This window comes from Sceloporus occidentalis, unplaced genomic scaffold, assembly GCF_023333645.1.
Source record: "Sceloporus occidentalis isolate IW3139 unplaced genomic scaffold, rSceOcc1.0.p SCAF_5, whole genome shotgun sequence".
Taxonomy (NCBI): Eukaryota; Metazoa; Chordata; class Lepidosauria; order Squamata; family Phrynosomatidae; genus Sceloporus; species Sceloporus occidentalis.
In genome coordinates, this window is record NW_028316985.1 from 46,154,966 (window position 1) to 46,167,078 (window position 12,113).

General features: G+C 40.3%; 1 protein-coding gene across 2 annotated transcripts in view; it reads left to right on the forward strand.

The window, feature by feature from the left end:
• Positions 1-266: 266 nt before the first annotated feature.
• POC1B (POC1 centriolar protein B) overlaps positions 267-12,113 on the forward strand; it is a 28,753-nt gene continuing 16,906 nt past the window's right edge. Inside the window, exons 1-9 of one of the 2 annotated variants that reach the window (XM_089526794.1) lie at positions 267-276; positions 2,079-2,163; positions 2,864-3,035; positions 4,441-4,620; positions 5,122-5,229; positions 5,474-5,589; positions 9,471-9,604; positions 10,221-10,289; positions 10,559-10,717. In XM_089526794.1, coding sequence (XP_089382920.1) covers positions 2,890-3,035; positions 4,441-4,620; positions 5,122-5,229; positions 5,474-5,589; positions 9,471-9,604; positions 10,221-10,289; positions 10,559-10,717 — 912 coding nt within the window. In that variant the 5' untranslated portion in view covers positions 267-276; positions 2,079-2,163; positions 2,864-2,889. Of the gene's footprint in view, positions 277-463; positions 491-2,078; positions 2,164-2,863; positions 3,036-4,440; positions 4,621-5,121; positions 5,230-5,473; positions 5,590-9,470; positions 9,605-10,220; positions 10,290-10,558; positions 10,718-12,113 lie in introns of those variants that run through there. The other variant, XM_089526793.1, reaches the window with a different exon arrangement.

Sequence of the window (12,113 nt, forward strand, 5' to 3'; positions counted from 1 at the left end):
CCCTTTGGCCTACAACTCCCATCAACCCTGACTGCAGAGGCCAATGCTGAGGGATTCTGGGAGTTGTAGGCTCGGACTGAAGAGCCCCTGTAGTGGCGCGAGGGGAGTAAGGCTTAAGTCACACACACAAACTCTTTCTCCTTTCTTTGCGTTCTCAACCGAACCTCACTCCAAACATCCGCGTCGCTAGGCGACAAGACTCAACCTAACTCCGCGGCGGCTACGTCATGGGTGTTCCAACGGACTGGAAATGAAAGCGGGGTGTGGTTTTGCTTCGTAGGCTGAGTCACCAAGTTCAGACCATAGTAGTAAACTTCCGAGCCGAGCTCGCCTCCCTGGCGAGGAACACCTCCAACGTCCGTAACGGACATTGGAAGTGTTCCTCGCCAGGGAGGCGAGCTCGGCTCGGAAGTCCACTACTTTGGTCTGGAGCGCGGGCATTTTGACTAAGCTGCTGGCCAGGAAGCAGCTCACAATGGCCTCGGCTCTGGTAGGAGAAGGGTGGGTTTGACATCGCTCAGAGCGCCCTGGTGCCACAATAAAACTACACTTCCCAGAATTCCATAGCATCGAGTGGCTGAAGCAGTGCCAAACTGGCTTATCCCTGTATAGCGGTGCACAGATTATCCCCTCAGCTGCACTGATTAAGGCTGACTGGTGCTGTATTAATACACTCATCCCTCCATATTTGCGGCTTTGATTCATATATGTCCTCTCTAGGAATATCTAGGTCCTCCAGCGCAACTCTGTGGTCAGCTTTAAAAGTTGCACCGAAAGACCTAGAGATCCCTTGAGAGAATAGTCTACTAGGCATTTGTAGCTCCTCCAGTGCAGTTCTATGGCCGGTGTCTGGCGTTGAACATAGACGCTGCTAGTTCGGTAGTATATAAATGAAGCTGGAGCTGTTTTGTACCAGTATGGTTTAATGGTTTCTTGGACCATGACTCTGGAGACCAAGATTTGAATCCCCATCAGTCGTGTAAACCCAGTGGGTGACCTTGCGCAAGTCACATTCTCTCAGCCTCAGAGGATGGTAATTTGAAGCCCCTTCTGAAGAAACTTTGGCCCCACACAGACAGGCCAAAATAAAGCTACTTTGAGTCACTTTGGAGGTATGCTGTTTATAAAACGCATGCGTACTAAGAGTCCAGAAGCCACACCAAAGCCACGCTCCAATCCTAAAGACTGGAGCGCGGCTTTGGCACAGCTTCCGGACTCTTAGTATGCATGCATCATTTAAACAGCATACCTCCAAAGTGACTCAAAGCAGCTTTATTTTGGCCTGTCTGTATGGGGCCTTTGTTAAGAAAACCCTGAGTTTAGGTTCGCCTTAGGGTCGCCATAAGTTGGAAATGACTTGAAGGCACACAACAACAACAACAGCCTGGAAATACAACTCCTTCCTCTGTTGTCTTCTTTGCAGAAAAAAAGGACTAGGAAAGCAGCAGATATTAGTGCCCCATACAGCTGGGAATCCAAACAAGAACTAAGGTTTTAAATTAGAAATTGCACCCAAAATTTGGATCAAAGCCCTGGTTGCAAAGCAAGGGTTCAGAAGACACTTGTGGTATCGTAATGTACGCATCAAGTATAACAAAGAGTACTGTGGCACATTAAAATCTGAAAGACTTAGGTGCGTTACAGACCGCCTAAAAGTGGCGGTCTGCCGGCACTGCTACTTGCTCCACAAGGGAGCCGTAGCAGCCAAACCGCGTGGCTCCCGCGCGGAGCAAAAAAGAAGCCCCAAAATGGCACTTCTTCCCGCGGCGTGGTTATGACACTGCAAGGCGCCAATGGCACACTCACGGCGTCATAAGCGCCGCGTGACGTGCGGACACTATGCGTCCGACACGTAATAATGGCGGCGCCTGTGTGTATAGGGTGCTGCCATTATTACGCCCCCATCACGTGCTAGGGGTGAGGCTGGTGTGGACGCTAGGTCCCCGGCCAATCTCTAGCACGTGATGGGGGCGCCTCAAGAGCCCGTCTGTAACAGGCCATAGTGTAGTATTTTACTGTCAATTGCAGTTTCAGATTATGTGACTGTTTAAATAAAGCTGCATGTAATTTTCTGATAGGAGGATCCCATCTTGATCCGTAATTTTAAAGGCCATGAAGATGCAGTCACCTGTGTTGCCTTCAATCCCACCACTAAAGCACTTGGTAAGTCTGTTGGAAGTGTTTATGAACAAAAGGAACTGTATAGTTTCTTCTGGGTATCTCCATATGCCAACACACCTAAACAGTCAACCCATTCTGTTCTTCAAAGCCATATATTGAGTTGCTGTCAGTCGGAGACTTGCAGAACCAAGGCAGGAAGGCTCAGGATGCTGCTCCAAGTGACAACTTTGATTTTTAAACTCTTCAGAGTTGTGTATCATTTTAGTGAAAGCAAGAGATTGTTCTTCAAATGGGAACACTTTGTTTTAGAATGGTTTTCACTCTGTGTTCTTTAGTGAACTTAAACCCAGCAAAATACTCACAGGACTGCAACTTTTGTTGCACTTACAGTACATCATTTTCAGTTTTCTGCTCTCCACCTTCAGTGTGCCATATACTGCAGTCATTCCTAGTCAACCCAGACATTTAACACAGTTTTATTCGCTGATTCTTCGGTGCAGCATGTCTAAACTGCGCTGAAGAAGGGGTGTGATGCCACCCACCTTCTGGTAGGGCGGGTGGCGTGATGTCAGCGTCGGGGTGTGCGGCATGCAGACACCTCATCGCCACTCTGCCTTGAGGCCAGCATTAAACACTGGTCTGTTTAGTCCCTACATTCTTTGAACTTTATGTTGGAAAAAAATGGTCTTACAAGCAGGACTACATTTATGTTTTTAATATCTTTCAAATTATTTCTTGCCAGCTACCTCTTCCCTTGATAGATTTCTTATGATATGGAATCTGAGACCAAACTCCAAAGCCTTCAGATTTGTAGGTCATGTAGAAGGTGTAACTTGTGTACAGTTTTCACCAGATGGGCACTTGCTGGCCTCTGCTTCTCAAGACAGGACAGCCAGGCTGTGGATTCCTTGTATGTAAGTAGTACTGAAATTTGAAGATATTTGCTTTGCTTGTTTTTCAACAGTGCCACTGTTTAATGTATGCTCGGCTTAGGGCATCTTTTGTTTCTTCCAGAAGAAGGTGTAGATGTCCCTCTTCTCATCTGCAGAATTTACTTGAGCTGAGCCAACATTTCCAGGATCTTAAGGCTCTGTGTGCTAAAGATGCTTGAAAATGTAGCCTTTATTTATGGTTGCTGGATCCTTCCTATTTCAGTTCAGAATGGTAGATGGTACTGTGGTAGAGGGTTCAGAATGGTAGATCGTACTGTGAATGCAACCTTGGAATGATAAACTGGATTCTAATTAACAAGCTGATCCGTTGATTGCTTTATACAGGCTTAATATGCTAGCCATTAAAAGCTAGAGAGACATAAGATACTGTGGCCTGCATAGGTCTGCAGTAGCTCTATGTTTCATATTTCTTTCAAGTCAGCAATAAGCAAACTATCTAACACATAACAAACACATGAATTTCAGGGAGTTGTGTGTTTTTAATATTTGTTCACTACAATCATCCTGTCTGAACTTTAAAATACTATGAATTATAAATCTGAATAAATATTTGTTGTACATATTTCTCATAGAAAAAATGTGCTGATAAATTGTCTTCTCCATGCAATGCTGAAAAATATTGATTGATTGAAGAATATTCTTAATTAGCAAATATAACTACAGCTATAGTCCTAATATATACTGAGATCCAGAGAACTTCACATAGTGTTTCCCTTCTGCTCCTACTTTAACCTCTTGCCATCTTTCAAAACAAAACAAAACTGCTCCTGAAGTCCAGGCTGCTGTTCAGATTAGCATTCATTGTGGTAAAACAGGATGCAGCTAGAAAGGAAAATCTGCAATCCACCCACCCTCAAGCCAAATGAAGAACATAAAGATGTTCTAAATGCTGGATTAAACTGTGTTACTTGGAGGGGGGGGGACACCAAAAAGGACACACATAGACTTTGAGCCTATAACTCAAAGGCATCTTGTAGCACCTTTGAAACTAAGCTCCAAAACACACTGCATAAATAATCCAGTTTGAGACTGCTTTAACTGCCCTGGCTCAATGCTAGGGATTTCTGGGAACTGTTGTTTTGTGAGACATTTAGTCTTCTTTGTCAGAGAGCTCTGGTGGCACAGTAAACTACAATTCCCAGGATTCCCTAGCATTGAGCCAGGGCAGTTAAAATAGTCTCAAATTGGATTATTTCCGCAGTCTGTTTGGAACCTAACTGAAAGTGAGAAGCTGGTAGCATGAGCTTTCACGGCTGTGCACCACTCTTTAGGGTCCTTCTGCATGACATCCAAGTTGGGGGAAAGATGGATTGACCTGCAATATTTATTAACCACCTGATTTTTTTTTTATTTTTTTTTTTTGCAGTCATGGTGAATCTACAGCATTGAAAAGCCATACTGCATCAGTCCGCAGTGTGAACTTCTCGCATGACAGTCAGTTTCTAGTTACTGCATCCAATGACAAGTCAATAAAAGTATGGAATGTTTACAGACAACATCTTTTGTTTACCTTATCCCAGCACACACACTGGGTGCGCTGTGCCAAGTGAGTGTTTGTATGCTTTACCCTCTTGATTTTGAAAAGCTGTTCCTGTTCTTCTCCTGTGTGGCAGATAGTTTTCTCTCTTTCTACTACTTCATGAGTTGGTTCCAAGGCAAGGAGAAAAGGCTCATGATAAGTCTACTTGGCTGAAACCAAGTAGTTCTTCCATCTGGTCAGAGTCTGGTTGGAAGACTTCCTGAGAATTCTGTAGACATTGCCCTGAGTTCCATAAACAGGTCTAGAACAGCATTACATTCCTTGTGTTAAATATGTAAAATTGCCCTGAACCAAGTAATGGATATGAATTGCAATAAAGTCTACAAATTATGGTAAACCATGCAGTGTACACACTGGCAGCATTCAGACCTCATAGTAAACATAAGTGAAACTAACCTCCTCCATGGCTTGCATGCTTCCCTTTTGCCTCTCCACCTTCAATGCAGCCAGTAGTTGTGAAAGCATATATCTTTTTTATTAACAAAAATATATTTCTTCCCTTTCTAGATACTCACCTGATGGGAGATTAATAATATCTTGCAGTGAAGATAAAACGGTTAAAGTCTGGGATATACGGAACAAGGCTTGCATTGATAGTATAATAGACCATGAAGGGTAAGCACTACTGATGTAAGAAAGAAGGGCATATTCTTGTGACCATTTCAGCTAACATATGATCATAAAAGAAGGTTAAAACTATTGTGATTTGGAGATAGATTGTGACTGTCTGCATAGCAATTGGGATGGAAAAGAAATCTAATTTAGAAAATTTAGCCCAATTTTCAGCTTACAAAGATTTAATGGAAGGGATGGCATTGCACCTTCACAGTAACAAACCGTTATTTTTAATTCTTTGCAGAATTGCAAACTATGTGGACTTCAGTCCTGATGGTACTTGTATAGCTTGTGCAGGTTCTGATCACACAGTGAAGATCTGGGATATTCGAACAAACAAGTTGTTGCAACAGCACCAAGGTAATTGTGTATGCTGCTCAAGATTACTAAACCGTTCTCTCAGTCTCCATCTCAATGTATCTCTGTCTCCCTGCCTACTGTAATTTATTTAAGAGTTAATTTAGGTCATAGGAACAAAAAGTGGGAATTTGCAAAGAAGTAGCTCTATTAGTATCTTGCAACATAAAAAGGAGGAAGAGAGGGGTAGGTAAAAACTGAAGGAATATAGATCACTCTGTACTACCTGAAGAAGTGGGTTTATATCTATGAAAACTCATACTGAAATAAAAACTAGCTATTCTTAAAGGTGCTGTCGCATTCCTTTTCTTTCTACTCGCTTTCCTCCTCTTCATGGTAAAAGTGGGGAGCCTCTGATTACGATTTTATATCTTGCACAAAATTCTCAGGCATCTTTAAGAAAGTCATTATTTTTTCAGCTAGTATTTTTTAAATGTTCTGCTTTATTACCATATGGCAATAAAACAGTATATACCATATATACTTGACTATAGGTTGAAAAATGTATGCAAAAACAGAAAACTGGAATTGAAATCCATGTTCAGTTAATCTCACAAAGATGTTTTGAATTTTAAATAGTGGTCTCTAAAACTGCTATCTTTGGTCATCACGAGCCCCATCTGCAAACAGTCCTTTCAATAACTTAGACAGGAATGTCATCTTGTCTCAAATGATAATGATAAAGACCTTTTATCATGCTTAGAGATAGTATTTTAGTCTTTTGCCATCCATTTGTGTTGTGTTTTTTTTTTACTGATGACACAGACTTACATATCTGTTACACAACAGGAAGCCACTGTTATCTGACTCACAGGAAAAAATACAGGGCAAAGTGAGTGCACAAACAGCAGGAATTCTTACCCCAATATAGGTGTTAATAAACTCATCTATACTAGTATGTCTGCTGCTCCCCCCCCCTACTATTTGTTAATGACCACAGTTAAGGTAATGATAACTGTTTTTGCTTTTCATATTTCACCTTCCTCACCCCACCCCAAACGTATATAGCTCCTCTGAGTGCAAGCTACTATTTCATTACAGTTCAGTGTTTTTTGTGAGTCATCAAATTTTGGGACATCCTCAGGTCTTTTTCAGCCAAGGAAGTGAGTGGATCTGGTCAGTTTCTGTTTTTCAGAAGACCTTGCATAGGCCAAAGGAAAACCTTTACATGCCTAAAATAGTAAAGCAGCAGAAATACTTGAAAAGGTGACATGATGTGGATGCTTGGGAGGGAATTTCCCCACCCCAAATTTGGAGGAGTGTGGGGACTCTTAGGAGTCTGCCCAAATGGTCTTCTAGTGGCCTGCACTTTTTCCACCCCTGTTATATAGCTTGCACACTATTCCTAACATAAAAAGGTAACCGGAACATCAAAAAACATACAGCCAAAAAGTAATGTAGCAATTAATGATAAAACCATTGTGTAAATTCTTATTACAGACTGAGATGCGAGTGGGTATCATTATGTATTATTTTAACAAATTGGGGTTTTGAAGTTTTAGGCATGATAGTAAAGATAACTAGAATGCGCTCTTCCTTATAACTTAATTGTATTCCTATTGTAAACCACAAGATGGCAGCAAAATATCCCTAATCATAAGTGTATTTGCTGCTTAAATGAGATAATATCAGATTAACACAGAAAAGAAAAACGAAATGATCTCAAAGTGTTGTTTTCATGCTGTGTTCTTTTTGCATCTGACTGTTGCTGGGATCCAGATTTCCACATCCTGGGTTTCCTTGACCCAGTACTCTTTCTGGATTTAGTCCAGAAAATCCTGTTCTTTCAGAAAAGGAAAGTTTTTCTTTAGAGATGTTAAAAGATATGTGTTCTTGTGTTTTGTTGTTGTTGTGTGCCTTTAAGTCATTCACAGCTTACAGTGATCCTAAGGAGACCCACTCATGGGGTGATCTTGGCAAGATTTAGTCAGAGCACATTTTGCTTTTGCCTCCCTATGTGGCTGAGAGAGTGTGGCTTGTTCAAGGTCACCCACTGGATGGGATTCAAACCCTGCTGTCCAGAGTTACATTCAACACTCAAACCACTATACCACAATGATGTAGTTGTTGTACACTCTCTGTAAAATCCCCATTACTGTCACAGCAGTTACCATTATAATTTGCTTCCTGCAGCCTAGGGTTCTGCTGTCCAATCATGAATTTGTTGAAAATTGTGATCCTGATCTAAACCTAGCTCTAAACTCTAATGAGGCCACTTTAACAATGTGACTTTCACTTTAGTAACTGGAAACTGAACACTGTTGTTGCCTGTCAAAAGGGTTCTTTCAGTTATTTTTTAAAAGTTTATGAAATAGTGTATCTGGCTATTCTTGCAGAAATTTGTCTTTCAGATATTCACACATGATTTAGAATCTTTTACATTTGCCATGCAGCCACAACTCCACTCATTAGTATCCCTCTTAGAAGACATCTTAAATCCATCCACCCAACTGCTGTTAAGGGTGTACTGGCAGTTTTCCTCAGTGTTCCCATATGTTCTTTTGTTTTCGCTAATCTTTTCTTAATGGGAGTTAAATGAGCTGGAAATTTTAACAATCATCCCATAGGTAGTTTAGAGATCTAGAGACTTACCCCAATATATGAGGTAGGGGAAGGCACCAGCTCCTGTTCTGAAGCTGTCTTGTGTGCCTGTCAGATAAAAGGTACTTTGCCTTTGAGAAGGCTTTGAAGATGATTTGTGAGCATTCAGAGTAGACATGAATATCTGACCTGGTTGTCAGAAGCTGTGGGTGGCTTAAATGGTTTTGGATTCATATTGTATTTAGTGGTGTATATAATCAAGCTCCAACTCTAAACTCCCAGCTTAAATTGAGACATCACATAACCCCTTTACTTATTCTAATTATTAATATTTCATGTTTTTCATTCTTTGGAATCAACCTTGTGTTTGTTGTTGTTATGTCTATTCAAGTCATTTCTGACTTATGGCAACCTAAGGCAAACCTATTTTGAGGTTTCTTGGCAAGAATTTGTTCAGAGGAGTTGCCTTCCCCTGAGGCTGAAAGCATGTGACTTGTCCAAGGTCACCCAGTCGGTTTAATGGCTGAGCTGGGAATCGAACCCTGGCCCTCAGAGTTGTAGTCCAACACTCAAACCAATATGCCACACTGGTACAGTTTTATTAACCTTAGCAAAGCCAGAGAATGAACATACAGAGCAACACAAGATTCCTACATTACAGTGTTCGAAAATAGACATCTTGACTTATCATTTATGTTATTTTACTTAAAGAAGGAATTTGTTTTTCCAGTCACAGAAAATTGGTTAATGATGGGACCTAATGTCAGTGAAGCAGAGAAACAATATTTTAAAGTACTGCAATTGAAAGATAGCAAAGCATATATCCACAAAGAAAAGTTTTATTCTTTTTATCATAGTTAAATGAGAGATAGTTGAAATGGAACTATTGTTAAAAATTAAATTATAAGATAATGGCAGTGGCTCAGAGTGGCTGACAGGCCTGAATCCAGATAGGTAATTAATGTGGATCTCTCGTCTTTCAACTAAAATCAGAGAAATGTACTATACACCCTAAAACCCTACTTCAGATGGTCCCCACTCCCTCCAGACCAGGTTTCAGGGTACACGCGGGACTTTAGGAAGAGGTTTCACAGCTTAAATATCAAACTGGATCCTAACCAAAACACACAGAAAATTACTTCAAGGCTGTTTAAAAATGAAATCCCAAAAGTGTTACTCAGTAGAAAATGAACTGCATTTAAGAAACAAATTAACTTTTAGCTGTAGTTCTATACACACTTAGCAAGTCCTGTTGTAAACAGTAGAATGCTGCTGAATAATTCTTAACATTGTAGTGTCTCCAGTATTTGTACCAATATCTGAATTATTTTAACTTAAATCAGTTCACAGAGCTGGAGTTAACTATGCATCTTTCCATCCTTCTGGTAACTATCTTGTCACGGCTTCCAGTGATGGTACCCTTAAGATTATGGATCTCTTAGGAGGAAGACTTTTATATACACTTCATGGACATAAGGTAGAATTTTGTTGCCGCTTCTCTCTTGTTCTTTGGTCTTACTTTAAAGGTACACTTCATGCATTGTTATTTTTCATTATGAATAAAATCTTTTTGTCCCTAAGTCGTCATAATGCAAAACATGTGACTTTAATATGTCCTGTGACACTGATTGGACAAATGCTATACTAATAAGGTGTCCCATTCAGTGTATTTGTTGTATTAATAAATATTCCTGTCTTCACTCTATACATTGTGATAAAATTAATAATTTTCTATGTTGGGTAAGAGATTTGGACCAAATTGATTTCCAAGAGAGATATTAGTTTGTGAAGTAATTCTAAGTGTATAATACCTTAAAAGTCACAGTACAGTGTGACATTGGTCATATTTCAAGGTGACATCACCATATTTATCACACTCCCAAATTTCCCATGCTCTGTTCTAGCTAAACGTTAAATCAGGAGTGAGAATAGGATAGAATAGGGTTTCCTAGAACAGATCATGAGCACCAGACTTTTTATATTTGCACTTAAAAGAGAACAAAAGATTAGTTGAAAATTACTGGAGGCTTTTATATTGTCTTTTTTAAAAAAAACAAAAACAAAACTTGCCTGCTTTGTTTATTTCAAACTAGGGACCTGTCCTTTCTGCAGCCTTTTCGAAAGGTGGGGAAATGTTTGCCTCTGGTGGTACAGATGCACAGGTTTGTTAAAATTTTGACGTAAAGCACATCTTACTAAAAGTACTAAATCAATATAACTTTTCCTCTGCTATTAGAGTGGTTAAAATTGTTGTAATTTGAGCTTTTTTTAAAAAAATACTTCAATAGGTAGACTTTGTTTATAGTTAGATAACATGATATACTGTCATACTTTAAGAGATGTAGAGTAGTCAGTGCTGTTTCCCTTTACAAAATAAAGGGACTTCGTATATATTTAACATTAGTAAATGTATATTTATGACTTCTTATAGGTGTTGCTGTGGAAGACAAATTTTGATACATTTGAATATAAGAAAGTTCTCAAAAAACATATGCGAAGAATATATACTGATGATCCCCCCCACCTTCTTGATATTTACCCACGATCACCTCATCATCATCATCATCATGCAAAATCACAGTCAATAGAGGTAAACTATTATGTCATCAGATATTTAGCTAGTTGTGACCTGATATATAGTATGTTCACTTCAAGGGAGTCCTGCATCCAAATGTTGCCTTGTGGAGTAGTCATATTCAAAATTCCACACAGATAGCCATGACCTTTTCCATCATATTTCATTCCTTAGCCCCCTCTTTCCAGTTTGTCCCCATAAGTGGGAATATCATAGTCACTAAGCATGCTCTTCTTCTTCATTGGGCCATTTAGGGGTGTATTTTCCTCTTGTGTGTAGATGGTGTCAGTTTTGGTGCACGAGGAAAAACATTTAGAAAATGAGTACTCTGTTAATATCCAGGGTATACCTCCTCTCACTCGAGATGTCTAGATGGCACTGACAGGTAAAAGCAATAAATTAGTCTAGCTTAAAACATTTTTCATGCTCCATTTTTTGCATACTAGTGGAAAGAAAAAGACTAGTTTGCTATCAAATCAGTTAAGAATTCATAGAATAAATTGTTAAGGAAACAGTCATGTCTATAAATTGTTTATAGTCAGTGGTCTAGCACTAGCACAATTTCTACTGGTCTTTTTTCTCCTTGATTCAGAATTCTATTGCTGTTTAGTGTTTTATCACCTGAGATATACAAAAGGAGATACACACAAATAAAAAAAGAATAGTATTTCAGACTAAATGGTAGCTGTCCTGTGTGCTGACTTTAAGTATTTACATGAGTAAACAAAGGCGGGATACAAACCGCCATATAGTACGTATTGTGTACGTACTAGGGTTAGGAAGGGGCGGTGCTTCCGCACCTCCCTAACCCTAGTACGTATACAATACGTACAAGATGGCGGCGCCCCTTCCACATGGGCGCCGCCATCTTTACGTACTGGACGCATAGCGTCCAGACGTGTCGCGGCGCTAATGACGTCAGAAATGCGCCCTTGGCGCTTTGCGACATCATCAGTGCGCCGCGGAAAGAAGCTCCGAAATGGAGCTTCTTTTTTGCTCCGTGCGGGAGCCGCGCGGTTTGGCTGCTGCAGCTCCCGCGCGGAGCAAATGGCGCTGGGGGGGAACGCCGCAAAGCGGCGGTTTGTATCCCGCCAAAGATAACTTTTAATACAGTTATTCTATAGTTACCCACTTCATGTTTTACAGCAGTTGTTCCCAATCTTTGGTTCTCCAGATGCTTTGGACTTCAGTTGCCAGAATTCCTGACTATTGACCAAACTGGCTGGGGCTTTTGGAAGCTGAAGTTCAAAATACTTGAAGGACCAAAGTTTGGGAACCATTGCTTCACAGCCTTAACCTCAGTAAATGTTGTTTTTACCCAAGAAATACCTCTACTAAACTATGACTCAGCCTTAGGAAAGGGAGGCCAGAAAAGTACATCATAATAATCCCAAAGTACTAGCAAGCAGGC